The sequence below is a fragment of the Procambarus clarkii genome, chromosome 32 (assembly GCF_040958095.1).
Source record: "Procambarus clarkii isolate CNS0578487 chromosome 32, FALCON_Pclarkii_2.0, whole genome shotgun sequence".
NCBI lineage: Eukaryota > Metazoa > Arthropoda > Malacostraca > Decapoda > Cambaridae > Procambarus > Procambarus clarkii.
In genome coordinates this window covers 32781711-32808024 of record NC_091181.1, presented here as the reverse complement: position 1 = coordinate 32808024, position 26314 = coordinate 32781711, and the positions used below count along the sequence as shown (strand labels likewise).

Genomic DNA, 26314 nt, shown 5'->3' with positions numbered 1-26314 from the left:
TACCTCTATCTTTAAATCTAACAGAATGTTTGTACTGTAACGCTGCAACTATGTATGTACTGTTCCTAAATACATTATTATTATTATTATAGAGCTGAAGTAGGTGAGGTATGGGCGGCGGGGCGGACCACCCTCCTCTCCGGCCAATGAGCATGAGCCATATAATCAAAACATGACTACGGCCCTCGTCATCTCTCTCGGATAACAAAGTCTCTCAAAATCTATCATATCCATATCAGATTTTGTATTTAATCAGACAATACTAATACTAAAAGCATATTAATTGTCTTTAATGCATATATATAAGCGTTAATAGTCGTTTGATATGGAGTTTGCATTGCTGAAATGAGAACTGACGGAACATTCTTGGAACTTTGCTTACCAACAAATCGTCGTCAGCTGAGGAAGACGGAGAGTTTCACGCAGAGGGAGGAGTCGCCAGGGCCAGGTCTCGCTCCCCTCCACTCTAGTCACCTTCCTCGTCATCTTTATTACACACACACGTCTACGACACCAGCGTTGAGGTTAGTGTGGGGCCCAGAGTGGTTAGAGCAGCAGGGGCGGAGGGTGAGGGCACCATTGACCTCTCAGAGGGTGCCCGGGGTCTGCCAACGCGGCCACCCAATCATCTCACGCCAGAAATCTGAGGATTCTCTTGTCAGTGAGCATTAGAGGATGAATAAGATTACTACAAGTATTAAAATAAGAAGATTTTCACAGTTTAAGTGATGTCCAGATTGACAGATGTGAGTGTTAGACTGTATGTTGCTATGGTTACACATGACCCTGGAAGTATTTCACAAGAATTTGTATTACCGTGATACTACAACCTGATGGTTGGCGAATTGTGCAAAACAATATTTACTTGACTGATGTTAAGGTTGTGTATATGACTGGAAAGTGGGCCATGCCAAAGGTCAGTACTTTTTAGAAGTAAGGAATTAACAAAGTATGGGCTTCTTTACCTAACCTGAGGCTCTGGTATCCTGCTTAATATGTTTTATGCAGGATATGTCTTCATATGTTAATAATATTTTATATTTAATTTTATCTTGCAGCATTAGGAAACATTTTGGCCGGTAGGGGGTGGGAGGGAGGTGATTGTGAAAGATTTCAAGGGAAAACAATTTGGGGTGAAATAGGTAAAGGATGAGAAATTTAGGACATAGATGAGTGAGGACTTTGTAAGGAATAAAAAATTTTAGAGAGAAATATTAAGGATAGTTGTGATAGTGGGAACGAGGAGGTAAATAGTGAAGGATATTGGCAGGGCTAGACTTTACCGGATGTGCTGTACATAAATCTACATGAGACTAATAATAAATGGAATGAATAATTCAAGTAACTGGAAGAGAAAAGGAAGTAGTTAAGAATGTGGAAACTATAGAGGATATTTTATTCGTTAATCAGCAGTTAGCAGAGGTAATTGACTTTCCATGTGATGTTAATTATTGCTTGCAGTGGGTGTTTTTGGGAACAGTACTGTACAGTACAGTTTAGCTCTTTGTAATTTCTCAAGCTAGTCTCTCTAGGGAGGCTTGAGGGGGAAACTTACAATTGTGTTGCTTTCCATGACAAGGATATTTGTCATGATGGAAAACAAGGTCACATAGTCTGATGGGAGATAGGATTTTTTGATGGACCGTAATGGCTCTGGCTGAGGGAAGCTTCCCGGGGGAACTGACTTGCAGTGTTGCACAATGCTCAACATCATGATTTCTTATTTATCCTCAATCCTTGTTTTTTTTATATATTGTGTTGCCTTCCGCTGCAGTATATTTTTAGCTCTGTACTGCATATTATTTATATATTATTTTGATGTCCATATGTGTGCAAAAATGTGAAATATGATTTGGTGCTAGAAAATTAGAAATGGTCAAAATGACAAAAAGCTCGATCATGCATTCTTAGTGAGCCAGAAGGGATTGGCTCCAACTTATTCCATAAGTTAATATGAATAATTTCATAAGTAAGGTTTCATGTTCAGTTCTGTAAATTGGTTCTAAACACATTCTCAAAAATGACAGTACTGTTTAACATTTTAGTTAGAGAGATGTGTCTGTTATGTTTACCAGCATTGATGCTGGGAATTATACACGAGATGACTTACAACAAATTTGTTTCACTGGCAGATGGAAGGGAGTGTGACTCTGATCATAAAAGCAGCCAATCAGAGTGTTCCAGACCAACATATGAACTGTGACTTGGACTGGTCTGTGCTGTACCTCAAGGACCATCTCTCATCTGCTCATCCTTCTAAACCAGTAAGTAATAATTTTTTTTTTTAGAACCACAGTACTGTATAGTTGAGCATTGAGACACTTAATGAGACCCTCCAAAGTGTGGAAATTCGTGTAAAGAATAATTTTCAGATTTAATCCTTTGACTGTGCATCCCATCAGGTGAAGAGGGGGGGTGGGGCTAAATATGCTCAAACTGCACATCATATTAGGTGAAGTATTACTGTACTGCACAAGATTTAAAATTCCCACACATACACAATTCTCGGATTTGCTTCCTCAGGCCTCCAGTAACCATTCCCCCATCTTAAACAAAAATCCCTAGTCCCCTCACATTGCTTCTAGGGCCTTGCTAAAAACATGAGGACCATGTCTGGCCCATGGTCAATGTCTACCCAGTGGCACAGCCAGTGCTGGCTGTGCCACTGGGCAGCCAGACTAGGAATCATGCAACTTTTAACAATATCAAATGAGGGATTACCAAGTATATATTTACAAGCAAAATGTGTGCTGTGAGCAACTATATGATTTTTCAATTAGTTTCATGGGAAGGATAAGCAAAGTCTTACAAGAAAGGAAAAGTAAAAGTTTCAGCCAAATGAAAATACTGTACAGTAATTGGATCTAAATAAAAAAAATTATACTGTATTTGCATAATTAAAAGTTACCATATTCTCTTTAAATTATTATTCCATCAATGTCTTCCATTTTAATAAATATTTACACTGAAGACACATTGTATGTGCCTAACATTTTGGTTGAAAATCTTCAGATTACTGTATGTGCTTGTACAGTACTAACAATATTTGTAATGTGGCAACATGTAATGGGAACGAGCCAGGTGTTGTGAGCACCTGCGGGAGTAGTGCACATGACGCACCAGCTGCAGGTAAGCTGCCAACACAAGACTCCCATATATATATACACTTGTCATCATCTGTGAGACAATATAGTGCTGTAGTTGCAAAAAGTTGTATTGCATATTTTTGGTAAGAAAAGCCAGAGTGAAGGTTGTATAAGCATATTGAGGAGATGACCATTGAGCAATGGATAAGTACAGTCTGAAGAAACCCTTATCCACCAGTGGAGTGATACCATGTGGTGATGCCCTTATCCACGAGTGGATTGATACTATTTGGTGATGCCCTTCTGCATCAGTGGGTTGATACCATCTGGTGATGCCCTTATCCACCAGTAGATTGATCTAGACTAATAGCCTTAACTGTCAATGGTTTGACACAAACTCAGGATGTCCACATTCAGCCATGGATTAATAAATGTTGATGACAAATGACGTCTGTCTTACCATGGATTTATGTAAATATACAGTTCTCCTGCAGACGTGCAGGTTTAAAAGTGTGCATATGCTCATGTTTATTTATATATAAGGCTAAAATGTACTTTATTGCTAGGGGGGGCATTATAGTTCCCATTTTTTTTTTGGGGGGGGGGGGGCAAGGGGGTACATTGTTTTAATACAATATAGAATTTCCTCCAAAATCCAGATCTCGGTGTGTCAAATTGCTCTGAATAAAGGATTGGTGTATTTAATGGACCAAAGTAAAGTTAAAGAAAAAGAGGTGATTATGGTACCAAAATGTCACAAAAATTATTTCAATAACCAAAATTATGTTGTAAATACTAAAAAAGAGTAAACTTCAATTACTACACAAGTTTGGTTATTGTGGAAGGGGTCTGGTATAAAATTGGTCAATTGAGTAATAATAATTTATTATTATTATTATTATTATTATTATTTACATGTAGATACAATAGGTTTGTGAGATTACATAAAATTGGTATTTTACATTCTTGCAAAGCCACTAACATGCATAGTGTTTCAGGCAGGTCCTTAATCTAACATATCAGGTAAGATGAAAAGGTACATTGTAACAAATTTATACTGTATCAACATTTAAATATAATATAAATTGACAGGCGATTACACTGGTGAAGACGTGTCTTAAGTACAGTACTAATATTGGGGGAGTGGGTAGCACAAGATACAGTGTGAGTTTGAAGCACAAGGTAAGAAACTATAATGACATGGATTGATGGAGTACACTGTACAGTATTGGTATTCTCCCATACTCTTTCACTGAAATACAGTTAGCTTCTCACACCATGGCTTCATTGGTGAGGCGTTATATATGGATATATCTATGTATGATCATTTTACCGAGCGTGTGTATGGGTTTTAAAGCCAATAGGATAATTTAAGAATATCCTGTACCTGTTTATGCATGTTAACTGGACATGGTAAACAGTTTTTTTTCACAATGTTGGCAGTGTGGCTAGGATATTTTAGACATTTAGGTTTTTTCTTATCTAGTTTTGACTGGAGAACCACAGAAATATTTAAAATTGTCTACAATATACTTATTAAAAATTACTTTATTAAAATTATACCTCGTCCAATATTTACAGAAAGTGGATGAACAGCGCCTCATCTATTCTGGCCAATTACTGCTCGACAATTTACTGTTACGAAACGTTTTGCGACATCCTACCGAAAATAACGCTTACACAATCCACCTTGTTTGTTCACCAAAACGTAAATCTCCACACACGACAAGTTCGCAAACGACGCCCTCTGGCACTCAAAGAGGACAGTCTTCACCTGGGTCTTCACCAGCTGGTAGACAGTCACCTCAACAGGTGCTGCCAGAAATGAGTTCAAACCAAGATGCAGATAGAGTGGTCCCTCAGCAAGTTGGATCTCCACAGGACACCTCAGTAAATAATGATTCAACTGGTAAGGGATTTACATGTACAATACACACATTCTGTATAAAACAAATTGATGAGTCAATATGCTTATATAGTGTCTTTTCCGGTTCATTTTAGGGTCTTTTGTCTATAATTATAATCATAACATTGCTTTTCTCTCACAATTACCTTTGTTTTTCATTACTGTACCCTATATGTCTAGTTAATATTATGCAGATGCTGTGATAGTCTTCTTGTTTTATTTTCTTAAGAGTGAGTGTGTGTGTGTGTTATATATATATATATATATATATATATATATATATATATATATATATATATATATATATTATATATATATATATATTATATATATATATATATATATATTATATATATATATATATATATATATATATATATTATATATATACATATATATGTATATATAATAATATTCATTTTCTTATTTGTTATACAGTATTATAATTAATCTGGTATTACAAATAATACTTTTTGCATCAATCTACTATTGTTGCGTATTTCAATGGATCACATTTGAATTTTCATGAAGCTGAAGCGTAGATGAGGATTAATTAGCAGATGTACTACTTGCTTTATACACAGGTGTCATACATGATCTTGGGCAAGTTAGATCAGCCTACATATCAGACTCGCTGCATTTGACTGTTAGGATCTTTCAGGCTTCAGTCTGATATCGAACTTTCAAATATACATTAATCACTAATATTTAAGGGCCAAGTAAAATCTGTATAAATTGTAAAGTACAGGTCTTTGTACACAGGCTGTACCCCACATTGCACCAATCTTCATTCTTATCTCAACTGTATATAATAAACTAAATAATAACACTGCTCAAAAATGTGAAAAATAGTGCTGGGAGACAGAAGAGGTTCTCAATCCACCACAGAATAATCACTTGTTCATTTACATATATGCTGTACATCGACTTTTGATCCCTAACTTTTTTTATGGGAGAGGAGATGGTGTATTTATTGTGGATAGTCTTTTTTAAGAACAAAACTAAATTATCAAAGTATAAAACCTGCACTTGTCTGAATTAGTTAAAGCAGAATTTACATCACTAGTTGATGGTGCTCCTTCATTTTGTGTACCAGTGGTAACTCACTTTGTGTTATAGTACAGTACACCATTAAGCTTGTAGCTGATTTCTTGATAACTTACTTTTGTATATTTAAATGTACTGTTCAATCCTCAGATGGGCTTCGGCGTCGGAATGTGGCCAACAGTAATGAAGCGTCTGTACCAACATCACAGAGTATAGATGCCACTTCTGCGTATCCATCCCAATCCCAAATTCCAGTTGGTGTACTTCAGGCCAGTACAGATCCTATGCAGCAGATGGCTGCTATGCAGCAGATGTATGCACATTACATGGCATACATACAATAGTAAGTTTTGTCAAATTATATTATTTTTACTCCTTGACCAGTTTTATTAAAATATTACCGTATGTTAATGATACTGATATTTTGTTTTTTTTACATATGCCATAGTATTACTATATCCCTTGGCTAGATTTGCTAGCTTTGTAATTTTTATGGCTAAATGTATTAGTAAACCTTAGAGGTAGAAATGTTTAAATGAGCCCATATAATTTGTCCAGTGTCTAATTTTGTTTTTATTTGCAGTATGCAGATGGGTGGTGGTGTTGGAGGGATTGCTTGGCCACAGCAGATGGTGCAATTGCCTACACCACCGAACCCGGCCACAGCCACCACAACTGCAGCACCTACACTTACCTCACCACAACCCACTCTAGACCAGCATGAGCAGCTGCAGCAGCAGCAAGATCAGAATGAACTAGCACAACAGCAGCAGCAACAACCACAGCAGATTAGAATGAATGCACAAGGTAAATATATATATACAGTACAGTACTTTCATTGGCTGTATAGTACTTTTTCACTTTATATAAAAAATTTCATCTCGTTTCCTTTTCATCTTCATCTTGCATAAACGTAGCATATCAAACTGTCCTTCTTTTAAGACTCAAGACTCTGGCCACTTCAACTTCTGTGATGGATTTATTCCTCGTACTAACTTGCCTGTATGTCCTGGGGCATGGGCAGCTTTGGTTACCAGACCAAAACCCTTTTTATTATCGGAAACCATAGAACACTATTGCACACATTTTAATACCAAATCACTCTGGAATTTTATATTTTTAAATATTTTTGTAAATTTTTTGGCACCAAATTCTAGCTAAGAACACAGGTAAGACCGTTGTGCAAGGAGCATATGCTACACTTTCCAACTTAAGAATCATTTTTAAATACATGGATGGTGAAATATAGAAATTGTTCATGACATGGGAGACCAAAATTGGAATATGCAGTGGTTGTATGGTGTTCATATCTCAAGAAGTTCATCAATATAATGGAAAAGATGCAAAGACATGTTATGAAATGGCTTCTGGAACTGAAAAACGAGCTATGAAGAGAAGCTAGAGATGTTAAATATGCCAAAGCTAGAAGATAGAAGAAAGAGGCTACATACATATTAATAACAGGAATCAGTACAATTGACAAAGGGGAATTCTTGAAACCTGCAACTTCAAGAACAAGTGGATATACTGTAAATTGAAACTGAGGAAACAAAGGTGCTGAAAAAATAAAAGAAAGTTCTCTTTTGCAAACAGAGTGGCAGACAGTTGCAACAAGTTAAGCAAGAAGGCGGTGAATGCCAAAACTGTCTAGTTTCAGTGTGTCATATGATGGAGTACTGTGAAGATGGGACACCACAAACATAGCTCTCATCTTGTAAGTACAATTAGGTAATTGAGCACACACACTGAATCTTATGAAATAATAGATATCCTATATTCTTAACACTGCTGCCTGATATTCATTATTTTAGCATTCATAATTTCACCAATATTTTCATCTTGTACATAGGCAAAGTGGGATCAGACTTTTAATGCAATTTGTAAATGATATTCATGTTATGCTATAATGGTTTACTCTTTTTGTAACAGGTGGTGAAGTGGAGGATGATGACGACGATGAAGGAATGGGCCGTGATTGGTTAGATTGGATCTATGTCCTGTCACGAATGCTGGTTCTTCTGTCAATTGTTTACTTCTATTCAACACTCTCCAGGTTCATGGTAGTTGTCTGCATCGCCATGCTTTTATACCTGTAAGTCGCCATCATTCTGTAGTTATAAAATTCATAGAGTTTCATTTGTTATGAAAATCATAGATCATATTTTATTGGTTTTATGGTTTATTTGAAAGTTGCATGTTAAGCTTATCTTAAATTCAGCCAACACCTACGAACTTTAGGTAGTAGTTTTTTGAACTTCTTGTTTTAGAAAGAAAAGCTAGAAATTTTTTTGAATTTTGGACATTCTTCTAAAACTGGAACAATAGTTTGACATTTTGTTAATAGGAAACATGTTCTTTAATATTGTTAACACTGATGGAGATAGTCGGCATAATTTCTTAGATGTTATATTAGGATGCTTCCTAAGGTAAGCTCCTGTAAATCCATAGAGAAGATCAGGCAATCATACAGGTCAACATATTGGCACTACAGTGGGGGAGGTAGGTAGGTTCCTGACTGCACCCATGCCTCTTCCTCCCTCTCATTCCACCTTTTCCTTTCCTTCTCCTCATCTCCCCCTTCCTCCTTGATCCCCTCTTCCCCCCCACTTTCCCTTCTCATAGAATTTATTATTAAGAAGCATTGAAATAACTACATGGGTCTCTCAGACAATATATTACTGTGAAGGACTAAAATCTCTAGGGAAAGCATAAGAAATATTTCATATTTGATGCCATTAAAATCACATGGTGGTCTCTGTAAATGCAAATCTTTCTTGACGCATTTAACGTGGGCCAGCCCTGACTAGCCTATGTCTGTTCCGTATCACAGACCATTCCCCCTGCAAGGTTGGGTGAGACTAGCCCCAAGTGTCTGGCCTCCAACCTTGAACAGGCAGGCAGACAGACATTCTTTGATAGAGATAAATAAGATCTTCCTCTTATGGGCTTATTGGCCTTTTGTAATTGCTTTGTTGACCTGGTATACTTCATTACAACCATATAGAGTTGTGAAAACCAGTTGAACATAATCGGTATACATATAATTACAATGGAATATTATCAGACAATTAATGTATTGGCATAGTAATATTTATGATGATAAACCACATTTGCATAGTATTCATGAAACGATAGCAGGAATTTTTCATGGGTCAAGGTAAACTCCACTACATCCATATAGAGTTATTATATCCATGTTAGCATCATTGGTATAAAACCCAGACAATAAATATTTAAACCAAAGTATGATAACTGCATTACCCCGTGAATCGATGTACGAGGGCAACCGCTCTTTTAATGGTCTAGATTTCTCCCATCGAGACATACACCTCACCACCCCCTTTTCCCTCTTCTGCATGGTAAGTCTTCCAGTCCTCATTATTGATTAAGTAATTTCATAGACAAGATTCAAATCTTTAATTATTATAGGTGGTCAGATGCTGTCAGAGAGTATTGCAACCCCTTACTGCACCAGCTTCTCCCTTCCTGTATGGATGGACACTGGATAGTCTCATTTTTAGACTCTGTGTTTAGTCCATATTTGATGTGTGTCCAGTGTTCTTGCTGAACTCTTGTAGATGATGCTTATAATTTGGATTGGAATTGGAGAGTCTTTCTTTACCTAGTTTCTCCAGTGTATCACCCCCGTTGGTCAGCTTGTAGACATTTGTGGACTGCATTTTTTTGCTGACTTCCCTACGGCCTGTTCATTCCTGGTCCCCAGCCCTTTCTTGTACCAAGACCTTTGTGGTTACTAAGTGGCAGCTCTTCTCTTCTTGTAATTACACCCTTCCCACCTTGCCAGTATGAGATGTCTTGGCAGTCTTTCCAGCTTTTCTTCTCTTCTGGTTTCCCTCTGTTTCTTTGCCAGTTGTCATGTCCATTCTGTCTTGGTTATTTGTGGAGCCCAGTCTCATGCCCAATACTGTCACTTCCAGCCTTGGGCCTCTTATTTGCTTTTGGGATATTTGTTTCTTTTCCCTTTCCTCAAGTTGTCAAAGGCCTTTCTTCACCTCTAGCTGGCTCCTGTTCTTCTTGAGCCTTCTTAGTCCATGGATTGGGACCTTTCCTTTTTGTCTTCGTTTTATTTTATTTTTGCCCATAGCTGAGAAGGCTTGTTTTTATTATTTGGGGGAGGGGGGAGCTGGGCTCTGGTTTCTGGTAATTGTGATTGTGAACTTCAGGCTCTTAGATTCAAGAAGAGAGGTTCTCTGCTTTTCTTAGGGGTCATGGATACTGTACTTAGTTTGTCTTGCTGGGGGAGTATCATGCCCTCTGCCTGGTTGTTATAGTACGGCTTTATTTGAGTGTTACTAATACTTTGAAGTGGTGCTCTTGACCAGGCTTTCTCAGATTATTTGTCTGGTGGTTCAATTTACCCAGCCTGATATGTATCTGTGTGTGCATGATGGGTGCAGTTATGCCGTCACTACTGCTTTCTGTGGTAATGTATCTACAGGTAATATCTGGGCTTTGGGGTTTCTGGTGGTGTTATTGGGTGTTCTGGTGGTATTAGCTGCTCATTACCTTGAACATGGTTTCAATCCTCAGTGGGCCTATGTGGTGCGTTGACACTTTCCAGTCACTTGAGTCTTTGTTTATAAATGTCATTGTCTTTGGACTATAAAAAACACAAAACTGACTCTTGTTCATTGTTTCTTCACAGATATCAAGCAGGCTGGTTTAGACCTGCACGAAGAATAGAGCAACCACAGCTAGCTGAGAATGATGTAAACAACATCCAAGATGACAGAAATAACAATGTTAATAACAACAACAACAATAACGAGATTCCAGAGGAAATAAGAAATCCTGAAGAACCATTAATTGATGTAAATGAAGACAATGAGGTGAACAATGAAGCTACCGAGAGGGTTGTTGAGGAAATACCTGTACGACCCTCCATTCTTGCACTCTCTTGGACATTCCTAACAGCTTTCTTCACGTCTTTGATCCCCGAACAACCTCAAGCCATTTAAATATAGCCATTACAGTTGTTGAGTCATTTGTCGTCGGTTCTCGGTGTGCACTTCGTTGTGAATGTTTTCTCTTGATATTTAGGAGGAAATCTTGAAACATAATTTTGGATATTCATATCCACAAGTAAAAGGTTTACCTGCTGCACTTGTTTATGTAAAGATCATGTTTGTATGCTTCAGGCTTTTATATTTTTTTAAGTGTATTTTCTTTGTAAGTTTCCAAGGCATTATTTGGTAAGCAATATCACTTTTGAGAGCTCATTGCACTTGGGTGGTTAATGTTGTGTGTTAGTGTAATGAATATGACTATTGTAATGTAAACATTCAATACTTAATATATGCAGAACTTAAGCACATTAAACTGAAACTTAAATTTTTTCTTTGCCTACATTCTTTATTTGAGCCAGCAAATGAAGATATGGTATTAGATGCATCATTCTGTTATCTCTACAAATTAACATGTGGGAATAGTTACTTCATTAAGTAATCTCTCACAAACCTTGTTTCGTACAAAGAAAATTATGCATGTAGCTGAATATATGATTGAATTGTTAAGTTCATATAAAAAAAGATTAATTGTAGTAATACCATTTCCTGGGGTTATTGATACCTGATGTTTAGCATCAAGTAGTAGCCAAAGATATATTTATTTAAGTTTATTTACAAGTGAAGCAGGTACTAACTTCTTGTGTTGGAAAAAAATATGTGAAATGGAGGAGGTACTGCCCTGAAGAGCGCACACGAGAGGAAGTAAACAAATTGATCCTTTATATTGAATATTAAGCTTTTATAAAAGCTGAAATATTACTTTTTCTTATGCTGATTTTGAGAGCCTTGAGGAATTGAACACACTGAAGTTTAGTATAGGCAGAAGAGAGGCTTGGTAGTGTGAGGCTAGTGGACACTGTGCAGTATTAAGGATAACATTGTGTTCAAACACGCACCACTCGTAATGTCAATGTTACCGCAGCTATGTATTGTCACTATGGAACTTTGATTTTTACAGCTAGAATTGATTATTAATTTAGAGTATTTATTGAAAATGGCAAATTCACTGGACAAGTTGCAAATTAATACTTATTAATGTCTTCCATACAAAATTTTCAGGCCTGATGAATTTTAACATTTTAAGTGTATTATGGCAGATTTTTTTTTTTCTGCTTTTTTTTTTTTTTTTTTTTTTTTTTTTTACTATGATAGGTGGAAGATACATATAGCATTTAATGAACCAAGTTATGTCTGTCGAGTTAAGCGATATTTAGTCCGTGCCTCGTACATTATTTTCATATTTATTAATGATGTGGTCAATTGGCAGTTTACTCTGCTGTAATCTCCATGCAAGTGTTCCACCGAAAAGTTCTCTGCCGATACTTCTGTGTGGCACACCTGGGGCTGCCAGCTTCCTCCATGTATATTGTTATTCTGTGATTACCACTGATAAAGATTATTTATTTTGTACCATTATTTACCTATTGTGCAGTTATGTGGATTTTTCATGTAGAAAGTTTGAGATGTGTAATGGAAAGTTTGGTTATGTACACTTTTTTGTAATGGAGTCACTTATTGTATATGATATTATAAAGAATAAATATATATTATCTATAATGCTTTATTTTGTAAATTAAGCATGAAAGTGTATTGTACAGATAATAAAGGTCAGAATCAGAAAATATTTTTTATATCCAGTGAATTTTATTTTAATACATTGTAACTGAATTATTATATAACAAAATTAAGAGCATCATTATAGTTTTTTAAAGTTGGTCTTTTAGTAGCAGTTGATTGGTCATTTAGTAGACAGGTAATGGTGATGTGAGAAGTGATTATATAGGGACTATTTTATAATTTTTATTTTTTATTTTTTTATTATTTTTTTTGAGGGAGGTATAGGAGAGGAGGAGAGGCGAGGGTGGTGGAGGAGGCAGGTTGTGCCTGCCTGCCTGCCTGCCTGCCTGCCTGCCTCGCCACCATTGCCAACACACCACCACGCAATTTTTATTGTGCTTGCAACCTTAGGCGTGCAATTTTTTGCTCCTCCCGGCGGAAAAAAAACTGATGCAAAGGGAAAAAAATATAATTAGAGTTAAAGAAAAGTTCCCTCTTGATGGAAGGGATAATAAAAATGTGAGGAAAGTTAGTCAAACTCGCGAATCATGAAGCAAATGTGACCGAGTGTCCAGTCCCCCCGTCTTCTTTCCTTCCTCGGGCCCATCGATGCTTTCCCGCATGGTGATTGGCTAGCACAGAGTTACCTCAATTCTGATTGGCTGAGAGGAGCACCGAAGACAAAGCCATTTTGTAAACAAACATTCAGCTGACAGACGCCGGACGGCCGATCAATGGCATCTTTTAGTATTTTTCTCCTCACTTAATGGAAGTGTGTTGCAGAGAAGCACTAGCTATACCCATGACAGATCAGGGTGAACTTAGTGACGATGAAAAAAGACACAGTATTGATCCCATTCCTATTGTTGATAACATGGAGTTGAAAGTGGCGACGGGAGCCAACCAAGCCCAGGTTGACCTAAGTGATGGTGGCTGCCAGGCTGGGGCGCCAGGGTCAAACATGGGCCCAGAACCTGTGATACATAGCCCCCATGGCGACCTTAATGGCCACTTAAGTGAGAACACAACTGGGAAAAGTGACTCTGTGTATGACTTTGACCCTGACACTGAAGGGGAGATGCCCCCTAACACTTTAGAGGACTCCTCAGAAGCCTCTCCAGACAAGCATAGTGACAGAAGTGATGTTTCTGACAGTGTTAAAAATGAGCCAGAACTTGAAACTCTTGACGACTCTGAAATGGCAGAGGATGAATCTGTCACGGAGTCGTACGATGGGCAAGACTATCCTCTCGAAACAGAGGAGAGCGTTAGTGACTCTTTTGAAGGCATTCCAAGGCGTGGTAGGGGGCGGCCCAGAGGGAGCAAGAATAGGGTGGACGGGAGGGGGCGAGGTAGAGGGCTCAAGTTCAGAAGACTATCGGAGGATCGTACCTGTACGGCATATGATCTCCGCAACATTCCTGACCCATTTGCAAACCAACGGCGAGGACGACCCCGTAGCAGGTTCATTGTGGATCTCGGGGAGCAGAATCATGAAGCTTGGACCAAGTCTAAAGAGGAACTTAATATCTCAGATGCTGAGCTCACAACTTTATTGTTAAGTTTGTAAGTCTGATGTAGGCATTAACCTTAATGAGAATTATGCAGAGTAGAATACACTACTATTTATTTATTATCTGTAGAATTGTATGGTCTAGCATAGTGTTTCTCCAGCTTCATAAAATTTTGACTGCATTCTGAGTTCTGAAAAAGTGTATTGGTAGTGTTGTGTGAGCAGGCTTTGTTTATGATGGAAAATTTATTAGTTTTATAAATTCAAATTATAATTATTTGATGCTATGAAAAGTGTTCACAAAATTAACAAACTGCTGTCGTGTGTGTGTGTGTGTGTTGTCACATAATCTTGGATACAGAGATCCTCCTTGGAATACATTAAATTATACTGAAAAGTTTCGTAATTATGGCTCTCCTTATGTAATTTCTGAGAGTCAATTCCTATTGGGATATAATTTTAAGTTGTGGCATCTGGAATTCAAAGCTTCTCTTAACCATATGTTCCATGACGGCTTCCTGTAAACGTGACTATGTAAGTATTTTGCTCAGTTTTTTCATCAATTTATTAAATTTTGGTAAAAAGCAAATTTTCCACTAAATTAGCATGCACATTATGGAACATCTAAAAGGAAAGGATGGTATTGTAATTCAGTAGTTAAGGAGCTAAAGGTTGGGAAAGCCACCTGCTCAACGATGGGGTCAGCAACTCAGACAAAGTAAGTTACCCATCTCATCATATTTTCAATCATTTTAGGTGAAGAAATTAGTGGGAAAAGTGGGAAATCTGGATGTCACAAAAACCAGATCAGATTCAGAAATGACAATACTGTACTGATTTTTCAGAGAATGCATTGAATAATTTTTTCCTGCCACTCCAACAGAATATCTACAAAACATCATTATAGCTATACTGTACTTCTCCACAAAATATAGGTTACTATTAACATTTCATAATCAGGAGGAGGTTGAAAATTTTTTATTAATAATTACACAAAAAGCTCTTTCTTTAGTCCAGGAGGATTATTTAGTCATTCTCTTTTGTGTGGAATTAATTAATTTATTTTTTATTTATTTATTTATTTATTTATTTATATATATATATATACAAGAAGGTACATTGGGATTGTGAGGATACATAGCATAGTCTCCGTGGCAGTCTCATACATTGCAGTCTCCGTGGTGTAGCGGTAAGACACTCGCCTGGCGTTCCGCGAGCGCTATGTCATGGGTTCGTATCCTGGCCGGGGAGGATTTACTGGGCGCAATTCCTTAACTGTAGCCTCTGTTTAACGCAACAGTAAAATGTGTACTTGGATGAAAAAACGATTCTTCGCGGCAGGGGATCGTATTCCAGGATAGGATTAAGGACTTGCCCGAAATGCTACGCGTACTAGTGGCTGTACAAGAATGTAACAACTCTTGTATATATCTCAAAAAAAAAAAAAAAAAAAAAATTACATTCTTGTAAAGCCACTAGTACGCACAGCGTTTCGGCTAGAAACTTGTAATGGTGCGTTCCTTTGTGTGATGCTTGAAACACCTGCCATGCTAGTCAGAATTTTGGGTTTGTTATTGTTTTGGTGCTAATATTCCAGATGCAAAAATGTTGTTCATTTATTTTTCTTCCTTTACTTGATGTTAAATTTATACAAGCATAGCAAGTTTTAATACATTACCTGATGTGACTGATGTGAGAAAAATTAGTTTATCATATCATAGTGGTCTAGCAATTGTGAGAAGCAGAAGCGCCCTGTTCTGAACCCATGTTGTCCAGGGTTATGTAGACACTGATAACAAGTGTTTTATCATGTGTGATGTTAGAGCTATTGGTCTAAAAAAAATTTGAATTTGCTTTGCTACCTCTTTTAGGGAAGTTGCGCAATATCAAGTATGTCAGGGATAATCCCAGTATCTAGGCTCTGTCTCCAAAAGATGTTTAGGGCCTGTGATAGTGTTTTTTTTTTTTTGCAATTCTCAATGAATCAAGAATTACTGTACAAGGGTCTGGGCCTGGTGCTGAGTCATGGGGATGCTTTCTATGGCTACTTCAAAGTAGAGTGGGCTTAAGGTAACATCTGATACTGTGTACAGTATGTATATGGTTCGATGGTGATGTCACATTCATAAAAACACAAGAAGGGGGGGGGGGGAATGCCACATTGTGTCCTGTCTAGCATATGACTGAGTTGATGGTAGGGGTTTTGACATTTCTTGCCATGCTTTTCCTCTTTCTCTTAGTAAATATCTCGCTGGTACAGTATATATGAGTGTTGCTCTATTCTTAATGGCACACATTTGATTTTATTCCCTTGGTTCCTTTGATGTGAAATGATGGGCAATCTCTGTTATCTCTGTTAAAACATTCCTTCTTATTTAGTGAGTTTTGACATAGTTTTTGATGGAAAAATTGGCAATTTTCAAAGTGACATGTTCCTGTATTTAGGATACTGTATTTCTAAAGTTTCTCGGGTGTTTATATTTGCATGTTCCATTAGTTCTTCTCATATTTACATACACTCCATGCATGACATTGGCAGGTTTCACCTTACTTTTCATCTTTGCTGAGAATGTAAATTTAGCTTTCTAAATATGTTTGTAAGAATCTTTTATTTTTTAGAAAAATTTAGAAATTCTAAGAATTTCTAATTCCTAGAGGTAATTTTGTCATCTTTCTCTGTTCCCATTTTAGTTAATATATATTAATTTTTATAGTACAGCACAGTGATCAAAACTGAACTGCCTTTTCTAAATGGCGCCCTATCAAGGACAAGATAAAGCTGAAGAAAATAGCAGCCTTTCTTTATAAGTTATCATAAGACGAGCCTGGCCCCAGGCTGGGCTTAGGGAGTAGAACTCTGGGAACTGACTCCATGTGTACTCCAGGTATTATTGCTAATGCTTCTAGATATGAATCCCAGTGCAGTATCTTATTTGGTTTAATCTGTACATTTATATATTTTTTATTGACATTAAGATCCTCACTAATCAGACTCCCAGATCTCTCTTGCATTCTAATTTAGCAATTTCAACATTGCCCAGCTGACATCTGATAACAATATTAAAATTACCTAGGCTCGGAACCCTACATTTAGCAGCATTAAAGGTACTGACAATCTTCTGAATATATTTCCTTCCCCATTTTTGTATTGCCTGCACATTGGCAAATGTTGCTATTGTGACGGGTTGTGGTATCACAGCTACTGTATACTGAACCAAGGTGGTATGGCTCTCCGTCACATAAATACAAAAAAAAAAACCTGCTTTGGCCCTTACAGTGTTAAAGTCGCAGGTGGAAACAAATGAAAATTATCAAATAAATAATTATAACAATTTACTGAAATATTAATGAACAAAAATGGCACCTGAGAATACTTGGCTGTTATTATAGAACAAATAAAATTAAAAAAATAAAAGTTTAAATCTAATACAATAGTATACTAGTGTGCTGAAGACAACTATTATACCACCACAGCATCCAGCACATGACATTGAGGGCAGACAGTGTTGCAGGAGGCAAAGGTGATCCAAGAGCACTAAGAGAGAGACTGGCTTTCTAGGGAGGCGGTGCCCTTTATATGGTCTGGCAGTGATGACGCATCTGGGGTCAACACAAGGTAGTAACAAGCGCTATTAGCAAACTGCTAGTTTGTGGCTGTCGGCACCTTTGTGTTGAGGCCCACCACTGCTAGTTGAAGGTGGCTAACTGCTTGTTTGTGAAGGCAAACTACCAGTTAGTGGAGGCGCCCTGATTGCTGCCGAGTCGTACCAGGCTGTGCCAGGCCCTGATGGGTACAGAGAGATGGCAGGACTAATGACTCATCTTGGTTGGGTGAACTTCCAGTACAGTGGCATTGAGGGTGAGGGGAAAAGGCAGTTCCACTGCTATGCAGGGGATTCACGTGATACTATTCAGTTCAGTGCTTAAATAGTTTATATACCATACAGTAAACAAGAGAGGTCCCAGGACACAACCCCAGAACACCTCGCTTGCAACAGTTTTCCACTCCGACTTAATCTATTTATGTTAGCCACTTAATGGCATCTGACAAACTTCTGAATTTTTCTTTATTCTTCAATCTTCTACAATTTTTTTTTTAAATAACCATGTCGTAATCCAATGTACGATAACCCTCCTATTCCCCTACAACACAAGGGTTAATAGAATTTAATAAGATATCTGATAGAGATACAAAATGTTTTGTTTATCTTTTTTATTTTTTTTAATTGGCAGTGTCTGTGTGACATGTGGGGAAAGCCTTTGTTGTTGGTTTGAAACTGAACAATTTGTGTGTGGTAGTGCAAGGAAAGGCCTTGTTGTCACTGGGCAGTGTAGCCCCAAGGTGGCAGAGTTTAGAATGTGTAGCTGTAGCACAGTTTATACTCACATGGCTTGTTGCCAGAGGATACTCCCACTAACCTCAGTTACAAGTGATACCTTAGCAAGTTTACTAGTACAGTACTGTAGAGTCAATTATATGTTTTCTTTATACAGTATATATAATATTGTAATATTGTAGTGAGCAGGGATTAAAATATCATTCTGATATGCTTTAGAGTTTTGTATTTTACAAGGTACATTTAAATTTTGTATTAAAGGTGCCATAATTTTGTATATATCAAGTACAGTACTGAGTGCTTTGTTATCATGAATAATAGCCATTGTCCTACAACTGTAAGTAGTATGCTAAGGAAAATTAGCCTTAGGGCAACTGCAGAACTTATTGTTTTTATTGGTGATACAGTACAACTGTGTGCCTGCAACTTGCCTTATGTGCAGTCATGTTCCTTGGTATTGCTCACATTCAGGGCTGAAGTTTTTCATTGGTCATAATTTATAATACTATATTTCTGAGACGGCTTCATGGTGGATTCCTGTTACTAGCTCTGGTTAGCTCCATACATAATAAGTCACAACCAATGCCTTATGAGTCAATGAAAGCCTACTGGGAACCAGAGGACAAAACATGGCCCACTCATAGAGGTGCAAAGAGCAGGGACTGCTGGTCACCCTAACCTAGAAATAAACCAACAAAATGGTAGAATGAGACAAAACAGACAACAGCAAGACAATATAGAATAACTGTAAACAAGGCTTATAGAAGTTAGGTCATTTACCCGCTTGTAGCAACTCCCCAGGGCCAGGTGACAGTACTGGCAGCTCCTGGACTGCAGGAGCAACTACTCAAGTTATTTCCCTGGTGCGGTAATGTTCATATGTGCTCCTCAAGTTGTCTTAGCCCATCAAGTCCTGGTTTTCTGGATGAATATTGGCCAGCTTTTGGATTCTGTCTTGTGCGGTACATTTGCTTGTGTTTGTTCCAAATGTAATGTTTGCTTCATGTGCAGGTGCTTGTGTGTCTCACTTGTTGTGTGGACCTTGAGAACCTGTTCGTCTTCAGCTGCACATGCTTTGTGTACCCTTCCCTGGGCATTCATTGGTACCGCCTCTGTCCAGGTGGTCAATTTCCTGGTGGGTTAGCTATTTTAAGATTTGCTTTGCTATTATTTGTTTTGTCTCTCTACCTTTTTGGTGGTTTATTTCTTGGTTAGGTTGATCTAGCATCCCCCTCTCATTGTCTCTGTGAGAATGTGGGGGAGGGGGTTGGTCTCTAGTCCCTGTAGGCTTTTAGTGGCTCTCAAGTGCCTGGTGTAACTTGATAGGTACTCACCTAGTTGTACTCACCTAGTTGTGCTTGCGGGGGTTGAGCTCTGTGGAGTGTGCCAGGCATCTAGCAACAGAGAGCCAGTGAGGATCCACCAGATAGAGGTGTTTCATTACATTCAGTGCTATTTTTTTATTTTGTACAGTAATTTGCATTTCTAGTGTAAAATAATGTGAGGATTTATTTGCTTTACCTGTGTTTAAGTAATTGAAATTTCGTCCATATGTGTCTGGTTCCACTGGTAGGCATCATTTGCATAGTTTTGATAAAATATGTATTGTGGAAGGATACAGTGCTGACAGTGAGGTTGGGTTGAAAGAATGAAAGTGAGAGAAGATTTCATTTGTGAGGAACTTCATCTCCAAATTAAGTTTTCTGGTTTTGTGTTTCTAATCTATGAAGATTCTAGCCAAACTAAAAGCCAGATGGGTAGCAGTAGCATAACCTTGATTATCTAGCAGACATTTACATACTGTAATTAGTCTATCATGTGATTTTGTTATCATGAGTTCTATCATTTGAATTGTGGGTGAATTCTTCAAATTTGGCTCTTCAAGTGTTGGTAAGAATAGGAGCACAATATTAGATTATTACTGTAATAATACAAATGACATGATCATGTACAGTACTGCCAACATATAGGGTAAAATTTCAGGAGTAAGCTCTGCTAAATGATTTTTGTTTTGATTTTCAATTTAAAAATGCAAACATAAATTTGTTGAGAAATTTTGTGGTATGAACAACACTGGTGGATGGTTAGCTATAAAGTGACACCTCATTCTTAATGTGTAGATGCCATATTTATTGACATATTGTACAGTAATAACCCAAACATGTAAAGTGATGAGAAGTACCTGTAGGGGTCGCTGCAGTGGGTCTTTTGGCCCACTCTGGACAGTTCCCATCTAGATGCAACTCTTTTTTACTTCTCGTGTATCTATCAACCCTATTTTATAGTTGTAGGCTTAGGGATTTACGATACTCTGGTTGGCCACTAGTCACCAGGCTAGTGACTAGCCTGGTGACTACCAGGCTAGTGACTACCAGGCTAGTCACTAGCTCAAGGGGAAAAATATTATTCCATAAGTTCAAGTAAATGACCTTTATTTTTTTTCAATATAGATAAATCTTTACTGAAAAAATTTTTTGTTGAAAATTTTTCCACATGCTATTAATTAGTTATCAGGCTCTATCAGTTTATCACTTATTAAAATATAGTAAAAATGTTTCTTTTCTCATTTTAAATGAGGTGGACTAAGTGAAATGTGGCTGTTTGTTCTATGCATGTGTATCCTCAAATGGGATACAGTATGTACCTACATTGTTTCCAGGCAAAACTGTATTTCATATATCTAGACAAATGTATAGAGGAATTATTTAGGATTGCCATTGTTCATTCATGAGGTGAGGCTCATGCTTCCACTTGCTCTCGCATCTTCTCTTGCAGAGCAGCTAACAACAGAGTTGTTAACAGATAGAATGCATTAGGCAGTGATGTGGTGGATTAAAATGTAGATATGATAGAGCCCAATAGGCACCTGTATGCCAGTTGATTGAAAGTTGAGAGGCGGGACCAAAGAGCCGAAGCTCTATCCCCGTAGGTGAGTACAGTTAGATGAGTACATGTTGCAAGGTTAATAATAGTTATCATTCCTTTATGCATTCTTTTAGTTGTATCTATTCATATCTTGTTGAGAGAATGATTGCTGATAATGTGCAGAGATTCATTTTGTGTAAAGGGATGCAGTAGTGATGGGAAACATTAGCTTTATTTGACACTTCTGCTTTGGAAAGCCATGTGGATAAATCCCCAATTTCAACTTTTATATGTAAAAATGCATAAGAATAGAATATGGGAATCCTCTAAAATTTTGTCTCCCCTCATTTCACATGAAAAAAATGTGTATAATTTATAGGCATCTTATAAGTGCTGTACCTGTATCTTCTAAGTTTTAAACTAACAGACATGTTTGGCAAATTAAAACTTGAAACTGAATCAAAAGTTTCATTAGTGAAATAATCCAAAGTTTTCAGCTTATTATTAGCGTCAATAATTATGTTTATAACTACAGTATTGCTAAACTTTTGTTAAACTTAATTTTGTTATTTAAAAGGCCCAGGATATAGTAACAGGTAATAATTAATGCTGTTATTTGTAAAGTACATTTTCAGAAGGGCTCCATTAAATGGAATACTATTTACCATTATAGGGTACTATATGAGAATTCCCAATTGCAGATTAGAATCTCGACGAGAGTGCAACAACACAGCAGATTCGGACACGATGCTGGGTTTGATAACTTCTGAATACAACAAGTGGAAGGATAAGTTTACGTCCCAGGTGTCTATGCTGAGTCATTATGCTTCCATACACAACACCAATTGTTGCACGTGCTTAGGCATCAAGTAAGTACGCTTATTATTGAAAAGTAAAAAACATTAAGAGTACTGTATTGCTACAGTATAATAGCTTAGCACTGTTTCTATTACTTACTTAATTTTATACGGTCTATTCCATCAAGTGCATATATACACTAGCCTACACATTGTAAGGAGAGAGAGAGAGAGAGAGAGAGGCAGAAAGGAACTTTTAGAAAGGCAAAGCGAACAAATATAAAACAGATCCAGGCTATTCTATAAATTCATTAAAATCAAGCTACATGTAAAGGATATAATCCAGAGATTGAGAATGGGGAACGGATTCACAGAGAATGAAAAAGATATGCGTGAGACACTAAATGAATAGTTCCAAAGTGTGTTTGTGTAAAAATTAGGTTTTTAGAGAACCAGACACCGAGTCAATTCCAGTGAACACTGAAGTACATAAAGGTGTCTCAATGCTAAGAAGACAAATTATTTAGGGAGCTAGGAAGAAATAAAGCAATTGGATCAGATGGAGTTACACCATGGGTTCTCAGAGAATGTGCAACTGCACTGAGCATTCTACTTCAGTTGATATTCCAGGCATCTTTGTGTATAGAAATTTTAGCATATACACTTTATGGAAAAAGGCAAACATAGTTCCAGTCTATAGAAAAAGGGTAGCAGAGAAGACTCTCTAAATTATAGACCCATGCCATTAAAAAGCTTGGTAGTCAAAACACAAGAAAAAATAGTTAAAACCAAATGGATAGACTACCTGGAGAGAAATTATATAATAACAGGCAGACATTATGGTTTTCGATCAGGAAGATCCTGTGTAACAAATCTACTTGGATTCTCTGTAGCAACAGAGATTCTACAGGAAAGAGATGGTTGGGTTGACTGCATCTATCTGGACCTAAAAAAGGCTTTTGAGAGAGTTCCACACAAGATGCTGTTTTGATAACACGAACATGCTGGAGGGGTAACAGGAATGACATGGATGCTGACATGGATGAAAAATGTATTAACTGCCAGTAGGATGAGAGTGGCAATCAGAGGCAATGTATCTGACTGGAGGAGTGTTACTAGCGGAGTACCTCAGGGTTCAGTTCTTGTACCAGCAATGTTCATTGTCTCCGTAAACGATCTGCCAGAAGGAATGCAGAATTATATGAACATGTTTGCTGATGATGCTAAGCTACTAGGGAAAATAAGAAACTTAGATAATTGTCATGCCTGTCATTACACTGTTTTGATTCTATTTTGTATTCTGTTTTGATTTGCCTACCTTTCTGGGTGCCCTCCCTGGTCGATGGCAAGATGACAAACTTTAAATGTAAAGTGTTCGTGGGCCATTGCTTCCTGTGCCTTTCTGAGGGGACCAAGTTCTGGCTCGTGATCTCTGGTAGGCATACAAGAACTCTGCTACTGATGACTCTCAAGTAGTGTGGCACTTAATCAGTAAGATAGCTTCAGGAAGCCTCTGGGGTTCACCCAGAAACAGGCATTTCATTACATTCCATGCTGGTTTTTTGGACCACGCAGATAAATATGAAGACTATGATACAGATATGAATACTGTAACTACAGTATATTAAACATAATAGTTCTTACTATTAACACAACTTGCTAAATCCAATTCAAGATATTTTATTAATAAATATTTTCTATAATATAATACAATATCTAATAAAAGAGAGAGATTTGATAATAAATAAATTAAAATAAAATTGTTGGAGCCAAATATTCATCATAAAATTATAATTTGTCAATAACTTCTTAACTTTTGAATTTAACAAAAATCTTTACTCATCCTGTTAAATTTAACACATTTTTAGCTACCTTTTTTCTGTACCTTCAAAACTAACAAAATTGTGAATTTTTTAAAAATGGGGGTTCGGTGTCATTCTGAAATGTGGCTCCTCCCCTTCCCCATATCTCCGGAACAAACCGGTCAGTATTGCTAAAAATAAAATATTCATGATTTAATTACTCGTATATATCTTCAATTTCACCAAGTTTCATCAAAATCCAAGAAGGTGTAGTGGAAGCCATTACATGATCTGTCCCGGAATGTCCCAGTTTACTGTTTATTAACCCATCATTTGTTTTACAGAAAGAAGAAATATATCCCTGCAGGTACAGGGAAGAGAGGTCGGCCTAGGAAATACCCTCCCCCTGTAGGCTGTGAGTACCGGAATTCTGGTGGGTTGGCTGAAGAGAGTTGAGTGTTTGGAATTTTATTTTGTAAGAATTGTGCATGTATGTGAAAGTGACACGAGTGTTACACTTATTAATATTTATTTATTTATGTATCCATTAATCCTAGTTTATTTATTGGTTTTGATTCATTTATATTTAATTTAATGTGTTTGGTAAAAGTCAAGCATTAAATATAATGAAATGTTCTTTCAGTTGTTCCCCAAGCTTAGTTCTAATACTACCAAGCCTTTAACTCAACAAACTAGACCTCTGAGACCTTTCCATAGCCTATATAGAGCCGGGAGAATAATCTAACTTTCTTTAAGAGTCAAGGTGGACAGCAGGCATCATAGATCAATGACAAAACTTAGAAAAGCACACCAGAAAACATAGGTGCAGCAAAACAAGCGGCTGTCTAAAGTTAATTATGCACCCCTCGGTAAACAACACAGGCGATCACTGCCATAGGGCCCACTACGTTACAGAACTCACTCTATACATAAGGGCCATAACTAGCCAGCCCTTTACAGTGTTCAAAAGAGAACTTGGTGAACACCTCCATAGGATACCTGATCAACGTGGCTGTGATTCATATGTCAGACTGCGAGCAGCAGCGTCTAACAGCCTGGTTGACCAGACCACCGATCAGGAGACCTGGTCAGAGACTATGCTGTGGGGATATTGATTCCCAGAACTAACACAAGGTAGGTACATTCAAAATACTGAGAGAAATAAACAAGGTAGACAAAGGCAGCCTATTTAAATTAAAAGTGAGTATGGCAAAGGGACAGCTGTGGAAGCTGGATGCATAATTAAGTCATAGAGATGTAAGGAAATTCTTGTAAGGGTACCTTGTAAGGGTTGGTTGGCAAGTGGAAAGCATTGATGGAAGATGTTGGTGAAGCTAGTTCCATCCACAAACATGAAGAAAAATTTTGACAGTACTGTAACTTGAATATTGGTCTGACACCCCCATAACTTCTATCTTGACCAGGAGTCTGAGAAAGACAGGCACTGGAATGACCCGAAGCTGGAACCGGAGCTACCGACTGCAGCTGAAGTGGCAGAGTAGACACACCTGCTGCCACTACCGCCTGCGATATTCCCACCTCTGAGGAGAGGAGAGGAGAGAATGGGGCAGTGAACAAGGAGAACAACCAAGTTGGCTTTTGGAGAAAAATCCGAACAGCAAGATGGTTGGCGTGAAGTGCTACAAGGAGCCCTGTAACTGTGACCTGTGTGAGCATTGTGAATAACCTGGGAATGGTTATACATTGAGTATACTCTACTTGGAATGGATTCTTGGAGTACTTCTATTCCAATAAACAACATGAAAGTGGAAAATCCAGACAGATTCTTTATGAAGGATACCCAAACCCCTCTGACAATATAACTTATATAAACACGAACATTGCACTTTTTGAAACAGAAATTGACAACATGGCCATGCTCTCAGCCCTGTGTCCAGACTCATGGAATTCATTATTTATAAACAAATGTAAAGTACCAATAGCACGAACACTCAGTATAATATGGAAAAAAAGCTTGGATACGTGGTAGATACCAGAAGCACTTAAATCAGCAAATGTAGCAGCCCTACTCAGGGAAGGGAGCAAGGCATTGGCAAATAATTATAGACCAGTTGCACTAACGTCACACATAAAAGTTTTTGAGAGAATCATTAGGAGTCAGATCTCCAGTTTTATCGAGAACATTGATCATCACAACCTAGGTCAACATGGATTTAGAGCAGAAATATCATGCCTTTTGCAGTTACAGTAGCACAAGCATTCAGTGTATTGTGGAGAAACACCTTGGAAACTTGGAATATACCTGAAGTGCTTAAATTAGCAGATATAGCTCCCCTACACAAGAGAGAGAGCAAAACATTGGCTAAATATTATAGACCATTCGCACTAATGTTCCATATCATAAATGTTTTTGAGA

General features: G+C 37.5%; 2 protein-coding genes across 3 annotated transcripts in view; both read left to right on the top strand.

Moving 5' to 3' along the window:
* Positions 1–384: 384 nt before the first annotated feature.
* On the top strand, positions 385–12688 carry LOC123759381 (Homocysteine-induced endoplasmic reticulum protein). Of its 2 annotated transcripts, none has more exons than XM_045744350.2 (7): positions 385–524; positions 2133–2264; positions 4668–4995; positions 6190–6382; positions 6623–6846; positions 7969–8131; positions 10706–12688. In XM_045744350.2, the coding sequence occupies exons 2-7, from the start codon at positions 2133–2135 to the stop codon at positions 11016–11018; spliced, it is 1353 nt and encodes a 450-aa protein (XP_045600306.1). In that variant the 5' UTR covers positions 385–524; the 3' UTR covers positions 11019–12688. The 2 variants fall into 2 exon arrangements, with proteins under 2 accessions (XP_045600306.1, XP_045600305.1); XM_045744349.2 differs by lacking the exon at positions 385–524 and adding an exon at positions 608–746 and having other exon boundaries at positions 10706–11622.
* Positions 12689–12912: 224 nt separating this feature from the next.
* The window catches only part of LOC138370509 (uncharacterized), a 54363-nt gene continuing 40961 nt past the window's right edge, over positions 12913–26314 (top strand). The window contains exons 1-3 of the mRNA XM_069334885.1: positions 12913–14189; positions 22040–22207; positions 24282–24370. Coding sequence (XP_069190986.1) covers positions 13390–14189; positions 22040–22207; positions 24282–24370 — 1057 coding nt within the window. The 5' untranslated portion in view covers positions 12913–13389. The remainder of the gene's footprint in view (positions 14190–22039; positions 22208–24281; positions 24371–26314) is intronic.

What these genes read in the sequence shown, in the direction of transcription:
- LOC123759381 (XM_045744349.2), top strand. An exon ending in AGTAAATAATGATTCAACTG is followed by an intron (nt 4,996 to 6,189) that starts GTAAGGGATTTA and finishes TTCAATCCTCAG; the next exon opens with ATGGGCTTCGGCGTCGGAAT. An exon ending in TACATGGCATACATACAATA is followed by an intron (nt 6,383 to 6,622) that starts GTAAGTTTTGTC and finishes TTTTATTTGCAG; the next exon opens with TATGCAGATGGGTGGTGGTG.